General features: G+C 37.6%; 1 protein-coding gene across 3 annotated transcripts in view; it reads left to right on the plus strand.

Annotated features, from left to right (window-relative positions):
• LOC134390402 (crooked neck-like protein 1) overlaps positions 1-25165 on the plus strand; it is a 66918-nt gene that overhangs the window by 7439 nt on the left and 34314 nt on the right. For 2 of the 3 annotated variants that reach the window (XM_063113699.1, XM_063113700.1), the window contains exons 8-14: positions 72-263; positions 996-1055; positions 1797-1877; positions 2673-2912; positions 4113-4214; positions 4670-4918; positions 5862-5972. In XM_063113699.1, the coding sequence (XP_062969769.1) occupies positions 72-263; positions 996-1055; positions 1797-1877; positions 2673-2912; positions 4113-4214; positions 4670-4918; positions 5862-5972 (1035 nt within the window). Of the gene's footprint in view, positions 1-71; positions 264-995; positions 1056-1796; positions 1878-2672; positions 2913-4112; positions 4215-4669; positions 4919-5861; positions 10670-25165 lie in introns of those variants that run through there. The other variant, XM_063113698.1, reaches the window with a different exon arrangement.

Raw genomic sequence — 25165 nt, forward strand, 5'->3', positions numbered from 1 at the left:
TTTCAGCTCACGTAGCTTAGCAAGTGTAGCTCTTGTTTTGTATTTATTTATTAAGCTGGCTGTCTTTCTAGGCTAATCCACACAATTATGATGCATGGTTTGATTACTTGCGCTTGGTGGAAAGCGATGCAGAAGCTGAAACTGTGCGAGAAGTCTATGAAAGAGCCATTGCCAACGTCCCACCCATTCAGGAGAAGAGGCACTGGAAGCGCTACATATATCTTTGGGTCAACTATGCTCTCTATGAAGAGTTGGAGGCAAAGGTAAACAGTGGAGTGAGGTGTCAGGTGTTTGTGCTGTCTTCATCATGTACTCACAGCTCACCTATTGTGGTGGTAACTGATATCTACAATCCTTGAAACAAAAAAATTATTTTAAAATTCTTACACACCTCTGTCAGCCATGCAGTTACATATTCTGTCTGCAACATTTTAAACTCTATGCTTGTTGTGGGGACAGGAGAGGGGGGTTTTTTTTTGTATGTTTTATTTTTTAAATCTTGAGGCATGGCAAGATATCACTTGGAACTTGAAAGGGAACAATGAACCAGACCTTAGTTTAATTATAAGTAATTTCTAGGGTCTTCTTATAAATAGGAGTCATGGGTAGATTGTACATTTTTGCTTTTAGTAAAAATCAAGTGGCATTTTCAGAAATTGGTTCCTGGTAGCAGGAAATGATTAACCTTCTGCTGTTGATCTAAGACTATAAAATGTCTTTGTTTCATTCTACTATCAAGCAAAAAGCCTTTCTACAAAGAAACACTCAGAGTTTGATGGCTTTATTGTAGATGATTCTTAAACCAAGGTTTGATGGCCAAAGTTAGTTTATACTTTTGATCATAAACGGAATCAAGGTTTGAAATAATCAATTTGTGAAAACATTCAATGTTGGAGGTGTACATTTTTACTAGTATTAGGTAAAACTAATAACTAGTAAAATTAGTGTTAGCAACAGACTTCAATATTTTGTGAAAATTTGTTATCCTAATACAGGATCCCGAGAGGACAAGACAGGTATACCAAGCCTCTTTGGAACTAATTCCTCACAAAAAGGTATGTTTCTTCTAAAGTATTCAGTTCCAAACAGGTCCAAATCCTCTTCTGTTACTTCTGAAATAATATTGATTGAATATTTCCCTGTGCTAGGCACCATGGCAAACATTAGTAAGAATGAGATAATGCTCCTTGCCTCTGAAAACAGTCTAGTTCAGAGGACAGCCTGCGTTGAGTGACTAATGGATACTACAGATAGTAATGTAGAACTCAGAGGAGGCTGGGTAACAGAGTGAGTGGAAGGAAGAAGACATACATGCAGACAGCACACACATATGTGGGAGGCACATACGAGGGTTTGTTGGAAGCTGAGTGAATGCACACATGCACGGATGAACACGTGCCCTTTCTGAAGATGGTTTAGATGTTCTCTCTGCCATATTTCCCAGCACGAGAAACCAAGTATGTTTCCTTCTGTAGAGATGTTGACCGAGTTACCCCGTAGAATAGAGGTAGGATTTTCTGCATGCTTACAAGCATGCCCATAAAACAAAGCTTGTTCTAAGTAGAAGCTACAGTGTCATGAAGTACAATAAAGTATATAGGTCGTGGTATGTTTGTTTTTAACATTTGTGAAATTAATATAGTCATCTTTGCTTGTAAACAAGCAAAATGCCTCCCTCCTGACTGTAAAGTTTCAGGGAAATCTAATTGCCAATGACTTTTATTTCAATTTACTATAATTCAGTTTAATTTAAATGAGTGTCTTAAGCTATATATTTTTGTGCTTTCATTTTCTAGTTCACATTTGCCAAAATGTGGATACTATATGCACGATTTGAAATAAGACAGAAAAATTTATCATTTGCCCGAAAAGCTTTGGTAAGTAAAGAAAGTTTCAAGGTGCCTCATTAAGTTCTATGAAAAGGAAATTAAAATTTAGTGCTTATAAGTTGTATAATTCTTAATAAAAAAAAGCAATAGAAATATGCCTTTATTTCCTGGGACATGTTAGAAAACATGGCCATTGAAGAAACACAGAATGATGATGCTTAAATTATTTTTATTGCCTAAGGCAAATGAACATTCTCTTTCAACATTGGAAACTTCTGTAGCTATCAGTTACTAGACTTTTCCTCAAACTAGTATTAGTAGTCTGATCCTGTGCAAAACTTTTAGTGTATTAAATGCACCTTTCTCTTAGTGATTGTTCTAACATTTCTTAGTAGTATCAAATGCTGTGTTTAAATGCAATTATCTTTCAGATAAGCTACTCTTGCTCTGACTGTGGGCAGCAAGGCAGGTTTCATTCTTTGATTAGCTTTTTATTTATAGGAGGTTTTATACATCTGACATTCATAATTCCTAGGAGATCCTGAGAAACTTTAAAATCCAAAATAGTTGCCCAAACAATTCTGGAACACTGCCTCTTGCTGAACTGGTACCAGTGGGCACAGGCCTTCTTGTCAGCTGAATGAATTAGAGAAGTTTTCTTTGGCCTTTTGTCAAGAACCAGTGCAAACAGTGTGATAATACCACAGAGGGAAAGAATGGCTTGCCATATTGACTCTAGACAGTTCTTCCTCAGCAGAGAACAGCCTCTAGACAGATCGACGATAGCTGTGTACAAGCTGAACCACTAAAGTATCATCATGGTCTGGCCATTTTATTTTCCAGGGAACTTCCATAGGCAAATGTCCAAAGAACAAGTTATTTAAAGCTTACATAGAATTGGAGCTACAGCTTCGAGAATTTGACAGATGCCGGAAACTTTATGAAAAGTTCCTGGAATTTGGACCTGAAAATTGTACCTCATGGATTAAATTTGCAGAGTTAGAGACAATCCTTGGCGATGTTGAGAGAGCCCGGGCAATATACGAATTAGCCATCAGTCAGCCCCGCTTAGACATGCCAGAGGTGAGCAGTCTCCAGTTGAATATAATTTTGTTTTAGACACATGTCTAGTATTGCTTTAGATGACCATCTAAATGTTTACATATTTGAGTTTAAAAATGATCTGACTAACCTATAGTTTCTTCTACTCAGACGAGGATGTTCCTGTTTGTAGGATAGAAAGTGGGCTGGGGAATGGGGGATGCAGCCTTCTAGTTAAATGTAAATACGAGGGCACAGTAGACATCCAGGATGAAGTGGGATATAATGGGGTTGGTAATTGACTCTCTTCCTCCCTTTTTCAAACAGGGAAGGCTAAAGGGGATGGGCAAGAGGCCAGGCAAGGAAACAGCCAGCAGGCAACCCCATGTGGAGAACAAGGGAGATGGAGGTGGGAACTGCCCATCCCCACATTCTGTTAAAACTGTTTTGCCTAGATTGAGCCAACATAGTAAGCACCCACAAAACTAGGTATTCCTGCGTTAGTAGTACTGCCACTGTCCTGGAAGTCCTGGCCTGCCTTCTGAGTTAAGCTTGAGCCACAAGGTGGCGCCAAACCACAGTTAGGACTTGACTTGAATCTCACAGGAGCCACAGAACTTACTTATCCTGCGCTAACATGGCCCTGCATCCTGGGCCCCACTGAGCACATGAGGGCAGAGCTTTATGTGTCACTGGTCCCATCGGTTGGCCTCAGCTTCTCGGCTCCAGATGCTGCTCAAAGGTGTTCAGGCCACAGCTTATTCCTCTCATGCCCTGCCAGGCTGCACTGAGCAGGTTGGCAGGTATTCAGTTGACGCTTGTTGAGTTGAACTCATACTGTAACAAGGAGTATACAGTGGAGGTAAGAACGTACATACTCGCTTTCTGGGCCTGTTTTCTCCCAGAACTTTAACTGCAGGTGGCAGGATCATGAAAGAGTATCTGGGAGACTCTTGGCAAGTTTTTCAGCTCTTCTTGATAAAAAAAAAAAAAAAAACATTTAAAAAACTCCAAAAGCGAATCCAAAACTCAATCCAAGGCCCTTTTCCCAAGAATTCTAGTCAAATTTTGGCCAGCTTATAAACACCAATATCATTTATGTTATCCACATGCAGTCTGTTCTTTAGCTGATCAGTGCAAGTCCTACATTCCCACAGGTGAGTTGGAATGACAGTTAAGCTGTGTTTTGAAAGGGGGCGTGTTGCTTTCTAAATGTCATGACTGACCTGTTACCTTTCTTAGGTGCTTTGGAAATCATATATTGATTTTGAAATTGAGCAGGAAGAAACTGAAAGAACACGAAATCTTTACCGACGATTGCTTCAACGGACACAACATGTCAAGGTATCCTGTGCTTTGTAGATGATCTTTGGTTTTTGCTTGAATCAGCTGTCCTAAAAAATACCACATTTCTCTGAAGTCTTTGTTTTTTTAAATTTGTTTTAAATTACTTTATTACTTTTAAAAAGGAACTGTGAGTGTCAGAGGACTTTGAAATGTTAAGTTTATACCACGTCCGTGTTTATACTGCATGTGAATAACTCGGATTTCACAGGATTGAAAAAAAATTAAACTCTTCAGGATTTTAAGACTATGTCAGATACATAATTGGATGTAGAAACAGATTGCTTTCAGTATTTATATTGAAACATATATTCAGTATGTTGTAATCTGTGTAAAACTAGAGATGAACACATTCTGTTTGGATGTCATTAACTAGAAATTAGCTTTATTATTATTACTACATTATTGTCTTCTGGGTAACATGGTTAATTTGGTTCCATATAATTTTTTTTAAGGTATGGATCAGTTTTGCTCAGTTTGAGTTGTCTTCAGGGAAAGAAGGAAGTTTGGCTAAATGCAGACAAATTTATGAAGAGGCTAACAAAACCATGCGAAACTGTGAAGAAAAGGAAGAGAGACTTATGCTGCTGGAATCTTGGCGAAGCTTTGAAGATGAATTTGGGACAGTATCAGATAAGGAGAGAGTAGACAAACTCATGCCAGAGAAAGTCAAGAAGAGAAGAAAGGTCCAGGCTGATGATGGGGTAAGAACTGAGCCCATTGAGCTGTTCCTCTCACATCAGATGAGTAGATGCACATGTGGCTTTGAAAGTAGTACTTTAAGTGGCATATGGACAACCTTAGAATGGGAGCAGACAGCCTGGAGTAGGAGACATTGCAGTCTGGCTATTGTGGAAACACAGGGCAGAGTGTATGGTCCAGCCAGGGGTAGAGAGTGGGAGGGGGTTGTCAAAGGCTTCTTGGTGGTGGTTCAGTCTGGGAACTATATGAAGTGTGACATTTCTAGAGCATTAAGCAGGAAGTCAGTATAGAAGGAAATGAAGCTCAGGTCTCAGAGAGGAGCCATTCCAGAGAGGCTTTGTGGGCTGTAGAAGGAGTTTGGTGGGAATCAGTGGGGGCCTTTATTTGTAAGATGACATGACCATATTGCTGGCATCTCATACAGGTAGATGCAAAGATTTTAGATTGGAGGAAGAAGACCTGTCAGGAGGCTGTTTTTGTAAGCTAAGCAAAAGTGATGGTGGAAGCTGGAATTTAGAGCAGGGCCTGTTTGAACAATATTTGGGGAGTGAAATTAGTTTTCAGATGGAGGTAAGGATGTGAGGGCAGGGAGTCAGAATAATAATGCACAGGTGTGTGGCTTTTGCTACTGGCTAAATAATTAGAAATCTTTAAAAATTTTAAATCTTCAGCATAAGACTGCACAGTGGAGTTGGAGATATTGAATAGAGGAGCTATGCTTAAATTTCTAGAATTTTTTTTCCACCAGGTTTTCAGTTCTCAGTGAGCTGCAATTGTGGCAACACCAGTCCAACAGTTCCTTATTCACTCCCAATCTTTCAGGCTCAGCCCTTGATCATTCTGTAGTAGACTTTGATGTTGTTTTATAAAATGAAGAGAAGTTGAATTGGAACTTCAGGTTTCCCAGTAAAAATTTCAGCCACATATTTGCTTATATTTCTGCAGTCTGATGCAGGCTGGGAAGAATACTTTGATTACATCTTTCCAGAAGATGCTGCCAACCAACCTAACCTCAAGCTCCTGGCTGTGGCCAAACTTTGGAAGAAACAGCAACAGGTAAAGGAAGATGCTGAGCAAGATCCAGATAAGGACATCGACGATAGTGAATCCTGATCTTTTATTCATATTGATAAATGTTTTATTATTTTTATAAATTAATAGTTTGGAACTCTTTTGACTCCTGTTCCTCAAATATTTTTTATATATTTCACCAGTAAGGAATTGATTGGAATGTTTAACAGCTACTTTTTGAATTATTTTTTAGTGCTCTTAGGCTAGTTAAGGGTGGAGATTGCAAGTAAAGAAATTTTTTAACTGGATTTCTTTATCTGAGTCCAAACTTTTCTAATGTTTGTTCACATCATGCATTAGGAAATGTAATTAAGGTGATGCTTAGCATCTATTTCAGATGGACCTGAAGATTTTGAGTCTTGTTGTTGTTGTTGATTTTAAAGAAGTTTTCAGGTTACATTCTGTAGTAACTTTTCAGGTGTAGTTTTCTCATGCTTATCTTCTTCATAAAGATATTTTTATGCATTCATCTGAAACCTGTAACTTTTTTGTCTTCAGAGCTACACAATCTTGAGTTCAGTTCCCAGGTCTGCCACTTAGTGATTATATAACAACTTTTATTTTCCGTTTCTTTACTCATAAAATGGACTAATATTTTGACAGCTTGTTTCTTGTTTTTGACAGTACAAGAAAAAATATGCCTGAGAAATATAAGTCAGGTTAAGGAAACAATCAGGTCAGTTAATGCAGGCAAGTAAGTTATCATTCTTATGGTACTTTGTTTCTTTATTTTTTAGTGACTTTGGGTATTTTTACACATGCTCTAAACCAAGGGTAAGTTTAATGTTTAAGATTACATTAAGGAAAACATTACTTGGAAAATAATTTACAGTGACTATTTCTGAACAAGGTGTTTTTTACCAAGAACAATTTAATCTAATTTTCATTATGTGCTCAATAGTTCCCCAAACTGGTTGAGCCTTTTAATAGCCTATTTAAAGCTAAAGCCTTGTTTACATGTGTGCTGTGAAAAATGGTGTCCCATGGTCAGATAAGTTTGGGAAATCCTGGATTAAGGCTTAAACCTTATTATTGAGCCTCTTTACAGTTAAGCTTCTTGGAGCTTTTGATATGCTATTATACAAGAGGTCTTCAAAAAGTTCATGGTAAGATTTCTGTTTTAATTGTTTTTCTGTGAACTTTTGAAGTACCCTTGTACATTATGAATCTCCAGTAGCAATGCTGATAGGTTCCCAAACTTAGTGCACAATGGAATTATTTCTACGTAGAGAACCAAGAAACATCTCCCAGTGTGATACAGTGTGTTACCTGACACATTAAACTTACCCTTGGTTTAGACAATGTGTAAAAACACCTGAGGTAACTATATGCTAAATAATGAAACTTAAAGTAGCACAAGAATGATAACCTATTTGCTGATACGTTGCTCACATTCTCAACAAAAAATACTTGCCTGAATTAAATGATTTGAGGGATTGTTTCCTTTAACCTAGTGTATATTTCTCAAGCATATTTTTTCTTATTTTATTCACAACCCAAGGACTAGAACTGTATTTTTAAGACTGTTTTTCACCTAAAATGACCATTAATAAGCAAATTTATCATTAAACTTACAAATATATTCACCCATGGGGGTAAAAGTTACTCAATGATGTTACTAAATACTATCTTGTAAATAAGATACAGTGTTTGAGGGCAAAAGAAAATAGAGGACTATTAGGAGAAAAGGCAAATCTGTTTTCAGCCTCTCTGCTTTAGTGACTGGACCGGTGGGATGTCAGATCAGTTTTGACTATTGAGTACCAAGGTCTGTCTAGTCTGAAATGGAGAATTTGTAAAATTAATATCCTTTGGCTCAGTCTTCAGTGTCAAGGGGTAAGATGAAAACAGGTCAAATGCTAATAATATAAATGACTAATCAGTCTTCCTAGAATTATCTGTTTATGTTGCATGTATGCGTAAAAAAAAATCAGTGATCATTTTCTGACTCGTTCTCAAAGTAAACATGTAACAAGCATGTTGCCAGTATGAAATACTTAAAAGAAAAGTTATTTTCTCATGGGAGAACATAAAAGATTCATTTCCTTCCCACTCTCAACTCTACAACATAAGTCCTTTCAAAAGTAAAAGCTTTTACTTAAATAATCATTCTTGTGAATTTTTCTTTAGTTCTTTTACTCACTGGATATTTTCAGATATGGGTGATGAAACTACACATGAAAATACATGGTGGCTTATGATCTAGGTATATGGCCTTTGTTTAGGAATTAGGTCCTTTTTCCTCTTTAAAAAAAAAAAAACCTCAGCATCTTTTTATATTTAGAAATGTTTTATATATAAATAAATCAAAAATTCAAGAGAAACAACATACCCTAAATGATGACCTTTCACAGTCCTGATTTAGTTTATAAATGACCGAAAAACGTCCAGAAAACATTCATGGAGTCAACAGTGTATTTTATTATACATCTTAGATTTATACATTTCATATATGCTTCGATTACATTTTACATTTCAGTTACATTTTAAAGCTTCAATTAACAGTTAAATACAAAATTTAAAAAATATATATGTAGTAGTGGTTCTCATACACAGAATTCAGGAAACGGGAACAAGTCTTTTCCCTAGCATGTAGTAAATATTATGAACCCTGAGAGTGAAATGTTTCCTTGTGACCTAGCTGCCTTTTTGATTAAATTTTATTATAATGAACAGCTTTAATAGGCAGGATATTGCTAATTGGAAACAATGAGACATAAAGAAGTTGATAATCTGTATTTTCCTGAAGTCTTTCAGCCCTAGATGATTATTTTTCTCCTAATAGAACTCCAGAATAATACAATGAAAATAACATTGTCCGTAAAACATCTGGAGCACCTGCCTAAGAACCACTGCCCATGCTTATTCAATGTCTTTGGGCCTCACAGGATAAGGTAATGGTATGGTGGGTTTCTTCTCAGTGTCCCTGGAAAGTGCTTTTCCTCATATCTGTCAGGAAGCAAAGTTTAAGATAAACACCCAAATATCAAAACATTTTATATCAAATTTAAAGTGTATATGTAAAGTTCCCATAAGAGATTTTGTCCCCAACTCCCACTTCTACCAGATTCTAAGCAAAATGTATTTATGAATGAGACTCCCAATTGCAAGTATACCCGATGCTAACCAAACCCTATCCAGCATTCAGCTTATCATATAAATGTTCATTCTTATTAGCAGAATAACATGCCTGTAACACAGTAAAATAATAATTTACAGAAATTAACCATCAGTAAGTTCATAGAAGTTAATTATGAATAGGTTTGTAAAAGTAGGTTAAAGGAGATTTAAATATTAATGTCAAATAAGATTCTTTTAATTTTGTTAAAATAATTGAATATTTCAATTTGTAGAATGAATGTAACTGTTTTCGGCTTCCTCTTGGGGGTACTGACACAGAATGGAGCTTACCGTAAGCATCCTCATCGGGCTCCCTGTTGCTAACTGAATAATACTGTACGACTGTCCTGTATACACTGTAGCCCAGCTGCTTGTACATGTTGATTACAACCTAGTTATATACCCTTACAAAGAGATCAACAGAAAATCCACCTTTTCTTTAAAAATAAAAAAAAAAAAAAGTTAGAATGTGAGAAACCTTAGAAAGTAGAAGATACATAATTTTTAAAAGCACTTGTTTTTCTTTGCTTTGACTACTACTCATAGAATGGTAGTAATAGGACCATGCAGTTGATTACATCATAGTAGCATTTTTATTAGGACTTTTAACAATTATTTTGCAGTACAAAAAGATGAATTTGTTTGCATGCCAGTAATTCAAAAGCTACAATACGTGTTTTCTCAAAAGGTAATCAAAGCATACAGTGTACAGTATTTTCTCCCATATATATAAGTGGAAGATTAGGAAGTGCACACCCATGTAGCCATGGCCCAACTGTAGCTGCAGGATACTGGTCACCCTGAAGCCCTCGGGTCCCTCTGGTCAGTAATATTCCCTTGCTCACCCAGAGGTCTCCATGTCCTGACTCTTGTGACCAGACCATTATCTCTTTGCTTTTTGTTGCAGATTTACTTAGAATAGTTTAGTTTTTCCTGTTGTGCACTTTATATAAAAGGAATCATACTTCATATAGTCTTCTGTGATTTGCTCCTCTCAGTGAGTACTGTGTGAGCCACCCTTCTGTGTAGCTGGAGTTTGTCCATCTTCACCTTGGTTAGCATTCCACTGTATGAATATACCACACGTTGTCTGTGCCTATTGAGAAACATTCATTTTTACTAGTGCAAACTGCTGCTATGAATACTTTTGTTGAGTGTCTCATGGTACAGTCTTTAAGGTCTACAGCTAGGAGTGTCATCGTTGTGTCATAGGAGGTATGCACATCTTCAGCTTCATTAGTTAATGCCAAACTGTTTTGCAACCAGCTGTATCAACTTGCACTCCCACAGAAGTGGGTATGACTCCATTTCACAGTAGCAAGTCTTGGTACATCAGACGTTTTTATTTTTGCCAATTTCATGGTGTAGTGGTATCTCAGTGTGATTATAGTTTGCGTTTCTGATTACTAACAAGGCTGAATATATTTTTGTTTATTGGCCATTTAGATTTATCCCTCTGTATAGTTCTTATTGATTGATATAATTTTCCCTGCCAGCTGTAGTTCTCTATGTATTCTGGATATTCAGCACTGTGTAATGTTTTTGTAAATATATTTTTCCAATTTGTGGCTTCTCTTGTCATTATCCTCATTTACTTTTTGATGAACAAAGTTACTTAACTTCAGTGAAGTTGAATATATGAACCTTTCCTTTACAGTTAGCACTTCTTAGGACCTGTTTCAGTTTTCTACCCTGTGGTTATGGAGACACTCTATTATATTCAAAGGACTTTTCAGTTTTGCTTTTCACATCTAGGTTTTTAATAATTCTGGAATTGATTTGTATATTTGGTAAGGTAGCAGTCCACTGGGCTTCATGTTCTTTTTTTCACTCTGAATAGTAAAAATGTAAAGTCAAGAATCTTCTTTATAGATCAACCTTCAACAAGATGGAATGAAGGATTCAGAGATGAAGAAGGAGGTTCTGGCTCCATGGCCATTACAACTTAGGGATATCAGACCAGAACAACACAAAGTAGAATGTAGAATGTGCCATGTGCTAGATGTACAAAAAGAGTTGTAGAGATAAATTTTGCTTGGGGAGATCAGGAAAGCTTTCCTAGAAAATGTGGAATAAGCTGAGTGACGGAGTTTGGATGTGTTGTCCCTTCCAAAACTCTATTGGAAATCTGATCCCCTGTGTGGCAGTGTCAGGAGCTATTTGAGTCATGGGGGCAGATCCCTCATGAATTGATTAATGGTCTCCCTGGGGGTGGGGGGGTTAATGAGTGAGTTCTCACTCTGTTAGTTCCCATGAGAGCTGGTTGTTTAAAAGACCCTGGCACCTCCCCCCTCTCTCTTGCTTCTTCTTCCCATGTGATCTGTTTGTACCGGCCAGCTGCCTGCCACTTTCCACCATGAGCAGAAGCACCCTGAGGCCCATGCCGGATGCAGCTGTCCCAGAATTGTAAGCCAAATAAACCTTGTTCTTTATAAATTCCCAATCTCAGGTTTTCTGTTACAGCAACACAAAATGGACTAATACAGAAAATTGGTAACAAGGTGTGGCGCTACTGCTAATGTCTGGAATCCTGTCAGCATCGCCAATTGTAGCACTCTTAATCCTGTTTGTGACACCAGTTGTCTAGCTCCACGGCCACACCAGTTGTCGGGCTCTTTTACCTGCTGATAATCCTGCTGACTGGGCCGATTGTTGAGCTAGGGCTGGGTCTGGAGCTCCCAGACCCCTCAAGCCCATTCACAGACTGGGTCACAAACCCTTCATATGCCAGGCTGGGTCACCAGACCCCTTCACGCAGGTCTGTGAGCTACATAACTGGCCAAAAGGTCCTTGGAAGCCATAGGTTGGAAAGCATGGCTGTGCCAGATGGACGCCCAAGGCAGACACCTGCCCACCTGCTTCACTAAAACACTCACTCTCTCTCTCACACACACAAGAATAGGAACAAAACTAAAAAGATACATTGGCGCGCATGCGCACTAACTCCACACACACACACAATTTGCCTGCAAAGGATGTGCTAAAACCACACTCAACTGGACCCAAGGTGAAAGTCCTGACCAAACTATTCCATTTTCCCAATGCAAGGAGTGGGGTATTGCTGTGCAGATATCTAAAAATGTGGATGCAGCTTTGGAACTGGGTGTTAGGCAAAGGCTGGAGGAGTTTGGAGGACTTAGAAGAAGACAAAAAGATGAGAGAATGTTTGGAACATGTTAGAGATTGGTTAAATGGTTGTGACCAGAATGCTGATAGAAATGTGGACAGTAAATACCATACAGATAATGAGGTCTCACACAGAAATGAGGAACTTACCGGGAATAGGACAAAAGATAACCCTTGCTACACCATAGCAAGGACTTGGCTGCATTGTGTCCATGCCCTTGGACTTTGTGGAAGGTGGGACTTAAGAGTTGTGAACCAGAAATTTTGGCAGAAGAAATTACCAAGCAGCAAAGCATTAAGGAAGCTGCATGGTTACTTTTAACAGCCTACTCTGAGTTATGGCGGCAAAAGCATGATGTAAAGCCAGAATTTAAAAGGGAAGCAGAGCAAACAGTTTTGGAAACTTTGCAGTCTGGCCATGTGGTAGAGAAGTGGAGAGCAGAAGAAAAATGCAAGGGTGAAGCACATAAACTGATTGCTAAAGACATTATCTTGGTAGTGAGGCAGCCAGATCCTAGTAACCAGGACAATGGGGAAAATGCCCTAAAGGCATTTGAGAAGTCTGGAAGGGTACCCCACCCATCATAGACCCTGAGGCGTAGAAGGACTGAGTTGTCCTGGAGGACAGACCTGGGGTGCAGCTGCCCTTGGGAACCTGCTCCCTGCATTCCAGCCTCTCTGGCTGGAACAGCCCTGCCTCAGATGGCCACCTCAAGTGTGGTTCATGTAGCAGCTTTGGAGAGTAGAAGCCTGAAATCTCAGTGGCATCCACATTGTGTTAAGTCTGCAGGCTGGCAGGACTTGAGAGCAGTGGAGGCCTGGCAGCCTCCACCCAGATTCCAGAGGATGTATGGAAAAGCCTTGGGGCCCAAGCAGAGACCTGCCACAGGGGCAGAGCCACCACAGAAGCCATCTACTAGAGCAATGCTGAGCAAGAAATTGGAGTCGGAGCCCCACAGAGAGCCCCCAACAGGGAAATGTCTAGTAGAGCCAAGGCAGTGGGGCTGCTGCCAGGACCGCAGAACTGCAGGGCCACAGGTAACGTGCAACTCAGGCCTGGAAAAGCCACCGGCACCAGTGCAGCCCACTGTGCTGCACCTGGCAGAACTGTGGGAGTGAGGCTGCCCAATGCTTTGGGGGCCCAGATGCCCCATTGTGCCCAGGATGCAGGACTCGGAGTCAAGGAAGATTATTTTGGACCTTTAGGATTTAATGTCTGCCCTGCTGGGTTTTGGACTAGTTTGGGGCCTGTTTCTTTCTTCTGGCCTATTCCTCCCTTTTGGAATGGGAATGTGTACTCAATGTCTGTTCTACCATTGTATCTTGGAAGTAGGTGAGTTTGTTTTTGATTTACAGTTTCACAGCTGGAAGGAGTTTTGCTTTTGGTCTCAGATGAGACTTTGGATTTTGGACTTTTAAGTTGGTGCTGGAGCAAGCTAAGACTTTGGAGACTGTTGGGATAGAATAATTGTATTTAGTATGTGAGAGGAACATGAGTTTTGGTGGGCTACGGGTGGAATGATGTAGTTTGCATATGTTGTCCCCTCCAAAACTTGTGGAAATCTGATCCCCAGTGTGGCAGTGCCGGAAGCTGTTTGGGTCATGGGAGTGGGTCCCTTATGAATGGATTAATGCTCTCCCTGGGGGAGGGGGGATTAATGAGTGAGTTCTTGCTCTATTAGTTCCCAGTCCCACAAGAGCTGATTGTTTAATAGACCCTGGCACCTCCTCTCTCTCTCTTGCTTCCTCTTGCCATGTGATCTGTTTGTACCTGCTAGCTGCGTGCCATTTTCCGCCATGAGTAGAAGCAGCCTGAGGCCCGTGCCAGATGCAGCTGTCCCAGAATCATAAGCCAAATAAACCTCTGTTCTTTATAAATTCCCAGTCTCAGATTTTCTGTTATGGCAACACAAAACGGATTAATATACTGACGATCAAAGGATAGGAATGAACAATAGGGAAGGACGTGCTAGACAGAAAAAAAGATAACTAGGTAGCGGTGCAGTGTCCAGCTTGCTCAGGAAGCACTAGGGAGTTGGTTGAGCTAAAAGCATGAAGTGTAGGAAGAGGATGTATGGACTGGACATATGCATCTCACACTCCCTGCCAAGCCTTTGATATGCAGGTGCCATTTATAAAACTGTGCCTGTCTCTAAGACTTAGAGTAAGTGGGTTGTTCGCTGTGAACTACACAATGTAAAAATCATTGAGTCTCCCCTGAAAACGGGCAGGATTCAGAAAATCTTAACTACGGCATATGTGCATGAATGTGGCATAATCAGTAATGATACTGGTAATTTCTTTACAAGATATTCTTTTATTCTTAGATATTGTCTCAGTGACTATGCAAAAACAGAAGTTGTCCTTAGAAAGCCTTCCTTCCTCAATGAGGGTTGAGTCCTATTTTGTCAAAGCAGGGCAGTTTACTTAGCACAAGTTTTATCCCTCCCCTTAGTCTTATTTTGAAACAAATTTCCATTGCTTATTTGCCTATGGTAATTCTTCATCATTTCTACCATTTGTCAGTTGTTCTCTCTTTGCCTCCAACTTAAAGTGTTAAAAATGTTTACTTTCTGGGGATTAATTCAGGCTGAGTGTTAAATATGACTCCTTGTTTCTTCCTCCTGGGTCTTGGCAAACAGGTCAATTTGGGTACAGGATACTAGTGGCAACTGAAGCCAGACAACTTTCAGCCATTTTGTCTACAACTCCTACAATTCACCCAGCATTATGGACAAGTTTTTTTGGATGAACACTTCTAACCAGACCCCATACTATATATGTATAAAAAGATGTTGGTATCATTGTTACATAACCGTTCTTTCTCTCTATGCACAACCCAATTTCAATAGGGCATTTGTCTCTGTGTATATATGTACTGTGTATTATTTCTTTTGTGGACTATCTACAGCAATATTTTCAGACCTGACTGTATCCCTCTTCTCACCCAGAATGTTCCCAGACTGGCTTCTCTCATTTTAAATTGGTGGGTGTGGAATAAATTTATTATTTTTATTCAACACAAAGCTATTGAAGATTACTATGTGCCAGGCAATATGCAAAGCACTAAAGAGAGACAAGAAAATGAGTTTCAGCCAGGTTGGGAATTATGTTCATACTAGTGGTTAAAGTCCTGCCCAAGTTCTCTGGGTATACCACCCACCCCAGCCATTGTTTTAGCTACCTTGTAGCCTCTCCTGGAACTCAAACTTACCCATATCCAGCAACTAAAGGGTTAAGACTGGGCTCACAGCAGGAGAACTCCACTCCTGTGCTTCAGCACCTAGGCCAGCAAGTATCTCCCTGGACACGCAAACAAATAGAACATGATCCCTGACCTTTAATTGCTCATGTTCTTGAAAGGGAAACACATATACGATTGCCAAACAATGTACTTTAAGTATTTGTACAACTCTATTATCTATCTGTGTACCTCTCTATCTCTTTATCTAATTACCATAAGAGAATAAGAAAAGGAAAATCCATCCAAAACATATAACCACTTTAGAAAGTTAATGATAAATGATACTGTCTTGTTCCTACCTAAAGGCATAATTAAAAATAGACACTCTTGAAAACACCCTGTGAATGTTTTTAAAATAAAAATAAAATATTATTCAGCTCATTTTAAATACAGTAAAACACAATTTTAACATATTTACTTATGTTCAGGCAACATATATCCACAATTAAATTTTATGTCTCCCCAAATTGACAAACCACTATGTTAAATGCTGGATATTACAAACACTGTGGGCTCTTCAGACTCAGACACAGGTCCATTTATTTTAGTTTTCAGAGTGTTGCCCATTCTCTGTCTGGAAAATGCTACCCAAATTACTGAATCCAGTTAGCCTATGGATTTAGTAAGACCATGGACAGTAGTGATATGTAGAGATTCACTCTTTTAACATTTTTGTACTTAAACTAAATTTAAAATGCTGAAGATGTCTGATATTTTCCAATACTTTGACAAAAGATCACATATATTTACAAAACAGGATTTTATTACCAAAAAACCTGTGTTAACCAAAGTAACATTAACTATTAATGATTTTTTAAATTAAACATTATAAAAGAAAGATTATTTTTTTTAAATCAGCTGATTTCAGACATTAAGTATGAAATAAATTTCATGAAGATCTTAGCATCAGGATAATTTCAGATTGAACTCATATAGCATGAATTCCAATATTACATTTAGAATTGCTGTTCAACAGGTAAATTCCATTTAATCCTAAAATTAAATTTTTTTAGAGTAGAGCAGTAAAGCACACTGATTTATTTCAGAAATAGGTTAAAAAATAAAGGTTGAACAATATATGATTTTTTCTTTATCTTCCATTAACTAGGAAGTTAGTATAACCTAGAACTTTTATTCTCTGATGGATGTTCTGGATATTTAAGGTTCAATACCTTGCTATCAAAATGTTACAATACAGTTATGTAAAATTTTAGTTATCTAAGCATTTGCTCATATATCATCTCAATCTATTTAAACCTTGCAATTACCCTATGATATAGATTTCATCAGTACTGTTTTACAGATGAAAATAACAGCCCAGGGACATAATGGACTTGCCAATGTCTCAGGATCCAGGATTGGAATCCAAGTCTCCTGATCTTGGATGACTTTGGAGATGCGGGGGGAGGACTATATTTGTTTCAGGTATGGTACAAGACCAAATGTTACTTGAAATACTAATTTTTGAATAAATTTCTCCAGAGTTAAAAAATTTATAGAGGTCTACTTTTAGAAACATATAAAAATGTGACAGTTAACAAAAATGTTTATGATTGCTAAAATGGTGATTACTATGCTATTATCTAATACAATAGAAACACAGCACTGCCTTTTCTTTACATTTACATTTACAGATCCTAAATCATTTCTCCCCAGTTAAGCACCATCTGTTTCCTGTTTTAATGTGATATCTCACATAGTTTTTCCAAACCTTTCACATCAGTAAGCACAATCCTAATAGACAGTTAATATGAATTATGAAGGATGTTTTCACTAAAACTGTGTTCTAGTTTTCTCTCTCGCTCTTATTTTCTGAAATGCATAACACTAGACTGGCCCCCCCAAATCTAATTCAATAGCATAAAATTCTCTAGATTAATACTGGTCATTCACAGTGTATTAACTAGATGCAGGTATTCAGATGCCAGATGATGGGCAGTGCAGAAGAACAGGTGCCTACCAAGGAAGCTGGAATTTTCATTTTGCATGGAAGAAAATATCTCCTATCTCATCTTGTCAGCTTTTCTAATAGTTAAATTCTTCCTGCCTTTACCCCCAATCTCTCACCATGTAGAATTATCAAAATTTTAAGTAACTGAACAAACAGGTCAATTGGGAATGTACTTTCTGCACACTCTACTGGTTGCTACTGTTTTCATTCTTGACCTGACCAACTGAAGCTAATCAGTCAGGTAATACACATGTTTCTTTCCCATAAGTTACTGATAAAAAATCTGTTTCTCAATGGAAAAGTGATTTGAGTCCTATGAAGTGGATGAATAAAAGGATATGCAAAAGACTCTAACCTTTCATTGGATTCCAACCAGCTTCTTGCCTTCTGTTTTCAAAAGGATATGTGCTATTGATGTTTTTTATTGGGTTTCTTTAGCCAAGAAATACACCTGTTCTATCACTATGGAGGCTTTTAAATATGAATTATTTATGAATGTCAAACACATTACTATTATGGAGGAAATAAAATGTAATTCAGTGATTTTCAAACTTTAGCATAAAAATCACTCAAAAGGTTTGCTCAAATACAGAATGTTGGGTCTTATCTCCAGAGTTTCTGGTTCAGTAATTCTATCATGGAGCCCCATAGTTTGTTTTTGTGACAAGTTTCCAGAGGATGCTGATGCTACTGGTCTCAGGACCACACAATGAGAACTGCTAGTGTATTATGTAGAGCTCTAAAGATGGAGATGGATTTACTTGTGCTTTAGTCCTGGCTCTGCCCCTTAACAGCTGTGCAACCTTGGGGAAGTTATTAACCTCTCAAAACCTCGGTTTGATCGGCTGTAAAATGAAGGTAGTACCCAACTCATGGGGTTGTGGTGAGATTAGATAAGATGATGCATACAAAATGCTTAGTCCAGTGCCTGGCAAAAATAGCTATTCAATACATGTCAGCATCATGCTCTTGATCTGCTAGGGGTAAGTGCAGGGCGGACCTTTTCTGTATATCAATATTTCACACTAGTAAGATCTACAGGAGGGAAAGGAAGTACAGACAAGTAAAGTAAGAATATAAGAACAGGTGAAAACTCCCAGGGGTTAAATATTGATATTTTAGTTTAAACAAAAAGAAAGTAAGTTATTTCTTTGAGAGTGTGTGGTTCAGAAACTAGTTGTTTTGTATCTCAACCACTGGAATCCCATCCTATGATTTTTTTTTTTTTTGTCCACACACAGTGTTAAGTTTTAGGTTGATTTCTCTCCCATGCTTGGTTTTGGGAATCTTCAGCTATGAATTAATGTTTATTTATTAAATGCAAACCCACCTTCAGATTCACTTAGTAAAGTATATTAGTTGCAAATTTTAAAATATAAAAATAATGTATATAATTATATATGAGAGTACTTCAAAAAGTTCCTGGAAAAATGGAATTAAGTGATAATACAAATATTTCCATGAACTTTTTGAAGACCCCTTGTTACACAAGTTATACAGGTGTTTCTGGAAGTGTTATACAAGTGTTTGTAACACTATTGTAGTAGTTTTGATATCTACTTGTGTCAGTAATTTTTGATTTTCTTAATAACATCAAAACTTCACTAACATGAATAGTCAAGACTTTTCATATGTACTTCTAAAATAAACTTGTGGAGTTAGAAGTAATTGTTTTTTAAATTGTTTTTAATTGACAGAAGAAATATTAGTGACTGATTTTCTAATATAAATCTTGAATAAGACACATGCCTTATAAAAACACATTTTATCAAAGTGATTCTAACTAAATTGTATTGTGCTTTCCATTACTAAATCCATTTTAGTGTGAACAAGCATTTTCATTACCACATTGAGATGAGGCCACTGAGGTAAAATGTAAATGTTGCCTCAGGTGACACAAATAATTAGAGCCAAAGACAGAAATAAAACCAAGATTTTGTGAACCTAAGCAAAATTTTCCACTAAAATAATTATTTCTTGTTTGTAAAACTATTCTGTGAAGTTGTGAAGCATTAGCTTGTTGGTTCATTCAGTCACTTAGCAACCACTTTTACTGAGTGCCTACTATGTGCTTGTGCTGGCACCAGATATAGGCACCAGATGTGACTTCAGGAATTATTTCTTCAAGCAAGTCTTTTTGGTTTTTTACTATTTATTTGTGTTAATTTAAGTGTCAGCTTACCTGGATTAAGCAATACCCAGGTAGCTGGTAAAGCATTACTTATGGGTATGTCTGTGAAGGTATTTCTGGAAGAGCTTTACATTTCAATCTGTGATGTGGGTAAGGAAGATCTGCCCTCACCCAATGTAGGCACGCACCATCCAATAAGCTGAAGGCCCCATGTAGAAAGAAAAGACAGAGGATGGATGAATTCATTCTTTCTATTTCTCTCCTGCAACTAGGGCACCCTTCTTTTGCCCATAGACCTCAGAACTCTAGGTTCTCTGGCCTTTGAACTCAAGGTGCTTTTTATTGCTGAGTGGTATTCCATTGGATGAATGTACTACAATATTTTTATCCATTCATCATATTTTATGTAAATATGATGGACATTTGGGCTGTTTCCAGCTTGGGACTATTGTGAAAATGCTTCTACATATCTGCATAGACATCTTTGTGTGGATGTATGTTTTAATTTGTCTAGGGTAAATACCTAAAAGTGAAATTTTGGGGTGATACAGTGAGTATATGTTTAATTTTATAAGAAACTTTACTGAAGTGGCTGTACCATTTGTATTGCAACCAGCAGTGTAAGAGAAATGAGCATAAAGAACACAATTTGATGTTATCTGGTTACATTTCTATCTGTGTAATTATATGCATTTATATGGTATTTAATGATGTTAAACATAGAGAGACTACTCATCATAATATTATACCACAGGAATATATTCCCTTTCAGTTATTTTATGCAAAAAGTTGTGATCAGTTTTCAGTTGTTGTTTTCCATTGCCTACCTGTAGAGATTTTTTCCTGATTATTATTGTGCCCTCATACCCATATCTGTAGATAGATATCTGTAGCAACAAATATCTTGTCACCATGATTATCTAAAAGTAAAGTATTTATTGAAAAATTACTTTTCTTTTCAAGAATGACAGAAAGTGGACCGATAAAGTTTATACCAAAGAACCAAGGCAAAAAGGACTGGGATTGTCTCTTTCCTAAAGTCACAAAGTGTGTGATATAAGAAAACAAAGAGTCTTGACCAAGCCTGGGCTAAAGTATCATGCATAAATGGGTCTTCAGAACTAAAGGCCTGAAGTGAAATTCAGGAACCAAGTTTTAAGGTCAAATAGGAGTCAAAGAGCCAAGGGGAAATGATGGCAAAGGGTATTGGGAGTGGGTATGTAAAATGGGCAATGACTGGGCAAATTCTGGAAATAGAAGAGGCTGACACCCTCAGCTCAGTTTCTATGTGTTCTTTGCAGGCATGTGATTCAAAGAGTGCGGTGGACACTTGAAGAGAATAGGTATTACAAACATTTAAAGACTTTGCATATTTTCCACTCAAAAGTATATTGCATGTATTAATTTAGCTGACAAGTGAGTTTAGCCAGCCACCTAGATCCCTATGTCCACACACATCAGTAGTTCCCTATTCATCACTGTCAACCTATAAATCTGATAGAGATAAAACCTGAGGCTTTATGAAAAATGGTACCTATAATAACTTTGGGTCTCAGTGGTTTTCCCAAATTTGGAAATTCAAGGTTTCAGGATGTATCCCTTATCCTTATTAAGAATATGCTTTTGTAACCAATTCCTTTACCTTGTCACATATTACTAACAAATTCCAACTTCTGGATGGCCACTACAGAAACAAGCTGATATGCCCTGAGAAGAGAAAGCAGCAAGGATGGATAAGGAGATGAGATGTGTGTTGATGGTCGCCTATTCTGATAAAGCACCCCTTTGATCCTTGTGCAATGACCACTTAACTCCAACCCATGAGTCCACTTCTTGCTGTGCTCAGGCTCAGATGTAGAAAACAAAGAGCTGGGTGACCAGGCATCACTGGGCTGACTGGATTCACCCACCTGGCCCTAATAACCCAATTTTCTCTCATCTGTTCTTATGCTTGAGTTGCATAAGAACCTGATTTCACCAAAATTGGGGTCCTTTACTGACACTTTTCCCAGATGGTAATAGGGAGAATTGTACACTCTTCATGCTGGGTCCCACATGCATTTCCAAGTTTTGAATCCCCACTGGCTGCCACTTTGTCCTTCTAGACCCACTGACTCTCCTACGGCCATGCTCCTCTGAAGCTCTAATACACACAATTCTTTGATTACTATGGTCTGCTCTATGGGCTCCCCAAATAGTCTTCTCCATGCAGCTGCCCAGATTGCCTTCAGTTACTTTCTATCAGTCAACTCCGGTAGGTCGGACTATTCTCCCAGCCTCAGCCATCCCTAGCCTGTTCCAGTGCCAACCGAGCCATGATACTAACAAAAGAAGGGATGGGTATAATTGTCTGTGGGTGAACGTGCGTGTCTCTTTTGGGAGAGAAGGAGGAGAAATGAGAAGTGAGGAAGAGGAAAGGGTTAGGAGATATAACTTTAGAGGGGGAGCCTTCTCTGATGGTACACAATAGATGCTCAACAAATGAGAAAAGCAAACAAAGCAAAACAGCATAAAGGAATGGAAAAAAGCAGAACAGACCTGAAGAAAACTAGAGAAAAAGGACAAGAAAGAATAGGAGCCTGACAGGAGGGAAAACAGAGTAAGTGATATGAATAACAGGCGCTGAATATAGAGAAGGGCTCCCTAAGACTGTGATAATTACTGAATTAATATTTGAAATCGTTTTATGATTTTCATGTCACTAATTTACACACTTCTATTTCAGATGATATTTCTGTTTAACTAGAACGTAAGCTGACTTCTGTTAGAGATGAGTATACACTCGTAAATATCTCTTAGCTGCAATAAAAGGAAATAGATCATTCTTTTCTGATGTATAGTTTATCTGCTTTTTAATGTTTCTTTGAGATATCCTGATTTTTGGAGAAGGAGACAAAAAATACATGAGATAAAACTGTTCTTTTGTTTTACAGAACAGATATTAACATCATTTTCATATTTAAAGGGAGGAGACTGCAGTTCATCAGGAATCACCTTCCTAGTCATAATGAAGTGGAGCAAGTTAGCATAATAGGCTACAAATTAGGGCCTCTACCCATAAATAATCATAGCATTTTCATTTAGGTATCACCTTTTAGCCCAGGACCTCCTCATTATGCACAGTCTTCATCCCATTCCTCTGGAGAAGGTGATGTGGAAAAAGAGTGAAGTATGTGAAAATCCAAAAATGATTCAAGAGTTATGGTTTCCAGTTTTCTGAGTCCATAGTGGCATTGAAATTCCTGGGGATTTGTCCTGATCCTAAAAGGAAAACATAAAAAAGATGGGCTAGAAACTGGAGGAGGGAGAAGAGAGATGTTTTGCTTGGCAGTAATAAGAAATTAGGATGAATGAGAGAATGGGTATATACTGTAGAGAATGTTAGCATATGCTTTCTACTTCTCCCTCTCTCCTTTCCTCTGACTGGAATGTAGATGTAATGGCAGGGACTGAAGCAGCTACTAAGGTGAAATCAAGAGGTGAAAGCCATGTCTGAGGATGGCTGAGCAACTACACAGGAGTAGTTGTTTTCCACAATGCAATGAACATAGCAGCCCTCAATTTATTATGCTTAGGTTGTTGCATGAGAGAGGAATAAACTTATCTTGTTTAAATCAAGTTATTTTGGTGTTCCTTTTCAACAGAAATTTAATTATCTTAATGCACAATTTCTTCTGCTTGGGCAACCATATTTCAAGGTCCCAATGTTGCTTCTCTGAAACATTTATTGTTTTCCCAGTTTCAGGGAATATTGTCATTCCAATTGCCCTGTCCGTTTTGGACCATCCTCTCTTTACAGTCACTCTCTCCTCAAACGTCAGCTTCCCAATAAGCAGAATTTGTTGCAACCACATCATATCACCACTTGAGTAGGGGCAGGATCGTAGCCTTGCATGTGTATTGCTATCCCAGCACTCATTATGCACAGTCTGGCCCCTCATAGATACCAGCTAAACACGAACTCTTGTTAAATAAATGATTTCTTCTAGTTGAAATGAACTTACCTTTCTCTAAATTCTCATTTTCTCTATCACAAAATTTAGCACTTGATTATTTTCCATGTTGTAAGTCTTTCCAAAAGTTTTGGTTATTTATTTATATACTCTAAAGTTTTCAGAAACAGAAAACTAGCAGTCATGGGCTAGCTTGTCCCCAAGGGATTAATGTTAAATTAAGGATTATTCTCTAAAAAATTACTGTTCCATAGTCATCTTAAAATTGTTAGTCAATATCATTTTAAAGACCTGTTTAAATGTAACATTAGTTGTCCTCCCAATTCATTCACTCATTGAACAAAGCATTATTAAGCACCTAATGTATACCAAGCCCTGTTCTAGGTACTTAGGATATATTTGAGAACAAAACAAAGATCTTTACCCTTGTGGAATTTTATCTCTTAGATGGAAATTGCTTTTTAAATTCAACTTTTTTAAAATTAAAAACATGCATTTTATTTGAACAATTTTGAACAACAGGAAACAGGATTCAATATCTTTGTACACCGTGGATTTCATAACTTATGCATTTGCTACACGGACAGTGGGAAAGTATGGTATAAAATATAAAGCTTTGACAAGGCCTAAGGGTTCATCTTATAAACTAATAAATGTACATGTTTACAAGGCACATTGATTAAGGATAGTCAAGAAACTGACAAACATAGTAAGATCACTTCTCACTTTGGACCCATCACCTAAAACGTATGTTTCAGTTGATTACTTACAAGAATTGAATGGGGATTTAGAATGAAGACATTTGTATAACTTCTAGTTTGTCCTGGTGCCTCTTTGCCTTTGAGAATATGGTTTAAGTTCTACTCCAATATGTCATACAAGACCAACCATTGTTCACTCTGTTGTTGTTATATAATAACTATAACGTTTATTTAAAAAGAAATAATTTCAGGAAAATTTGACAAAGCTATGCTATCTTAGTTAGAAATATGTTTACTGCTAAGGCATTAAGGGGTTAACCTGAAATTATAAAAAAGAGGTTAAATAATTTATCAGCAATAAATTTTGTATTTAAATGGAGAAATTATTAGAAGCAGTTTTAAGCTGCCTATGGTAGGCATTTTTCAAATAAATACAAGGAAGTTTAATAATGTAATGTTTTTAAATGATAAAAACATAGAATCTCTTTTTTTATAAGCATGATTGATATGAGTAACTAAATATCAGTTTCCTCTAGATGCATTTTTCCATGGAACAAATCACTTTTTTCCAGCAGAATACTTCTTCTAGCAGTCACATAATGAAAGTGCTTCCCAGTAGATATCCATCTCTGAGAGCAGATTTTATTTCTCTGCCTGATTTCCAAAAATGAAATCTGATTTCATGAGGACTTAGGCCAATGGACCAATAAATGACTGTTGTAAGTATGCATCAAGAAATGGTCACAACTTGTGATGCAAAATCTGCCCTATACTTCTTTTCTTTCCATCTGAGAGCTGTAATTCCAACACTATGCCATGTACATGGATTGAGTGCAAAGATCAGCCCCAAGCAGGTTTAAATAAAACATTGACATTTTGAAAAGTGATTCAAGTTTTTCCTTTTTTCACCTCCTATGTTTTTTGCTTTGCTATTTCAGGTAGTATCAAAGAG

The sequence above is a fragment of the Cynocephalus volans genome, chromosome 11 (genome assembly GCF_027409185.1).
Source record: "Cynocephalus volans isolate mCynVol1 chromosome 11, mCynVol1.pri, whole genome shotgun sequence".
Classification (NCBI taxonomy): domain Eukaryota; kingdom Metazoa; phylum Chordata; class Mammalia; order Dermoptera; family Cynocephalidae; genus Cynocephalus; species Cynocephalus volans.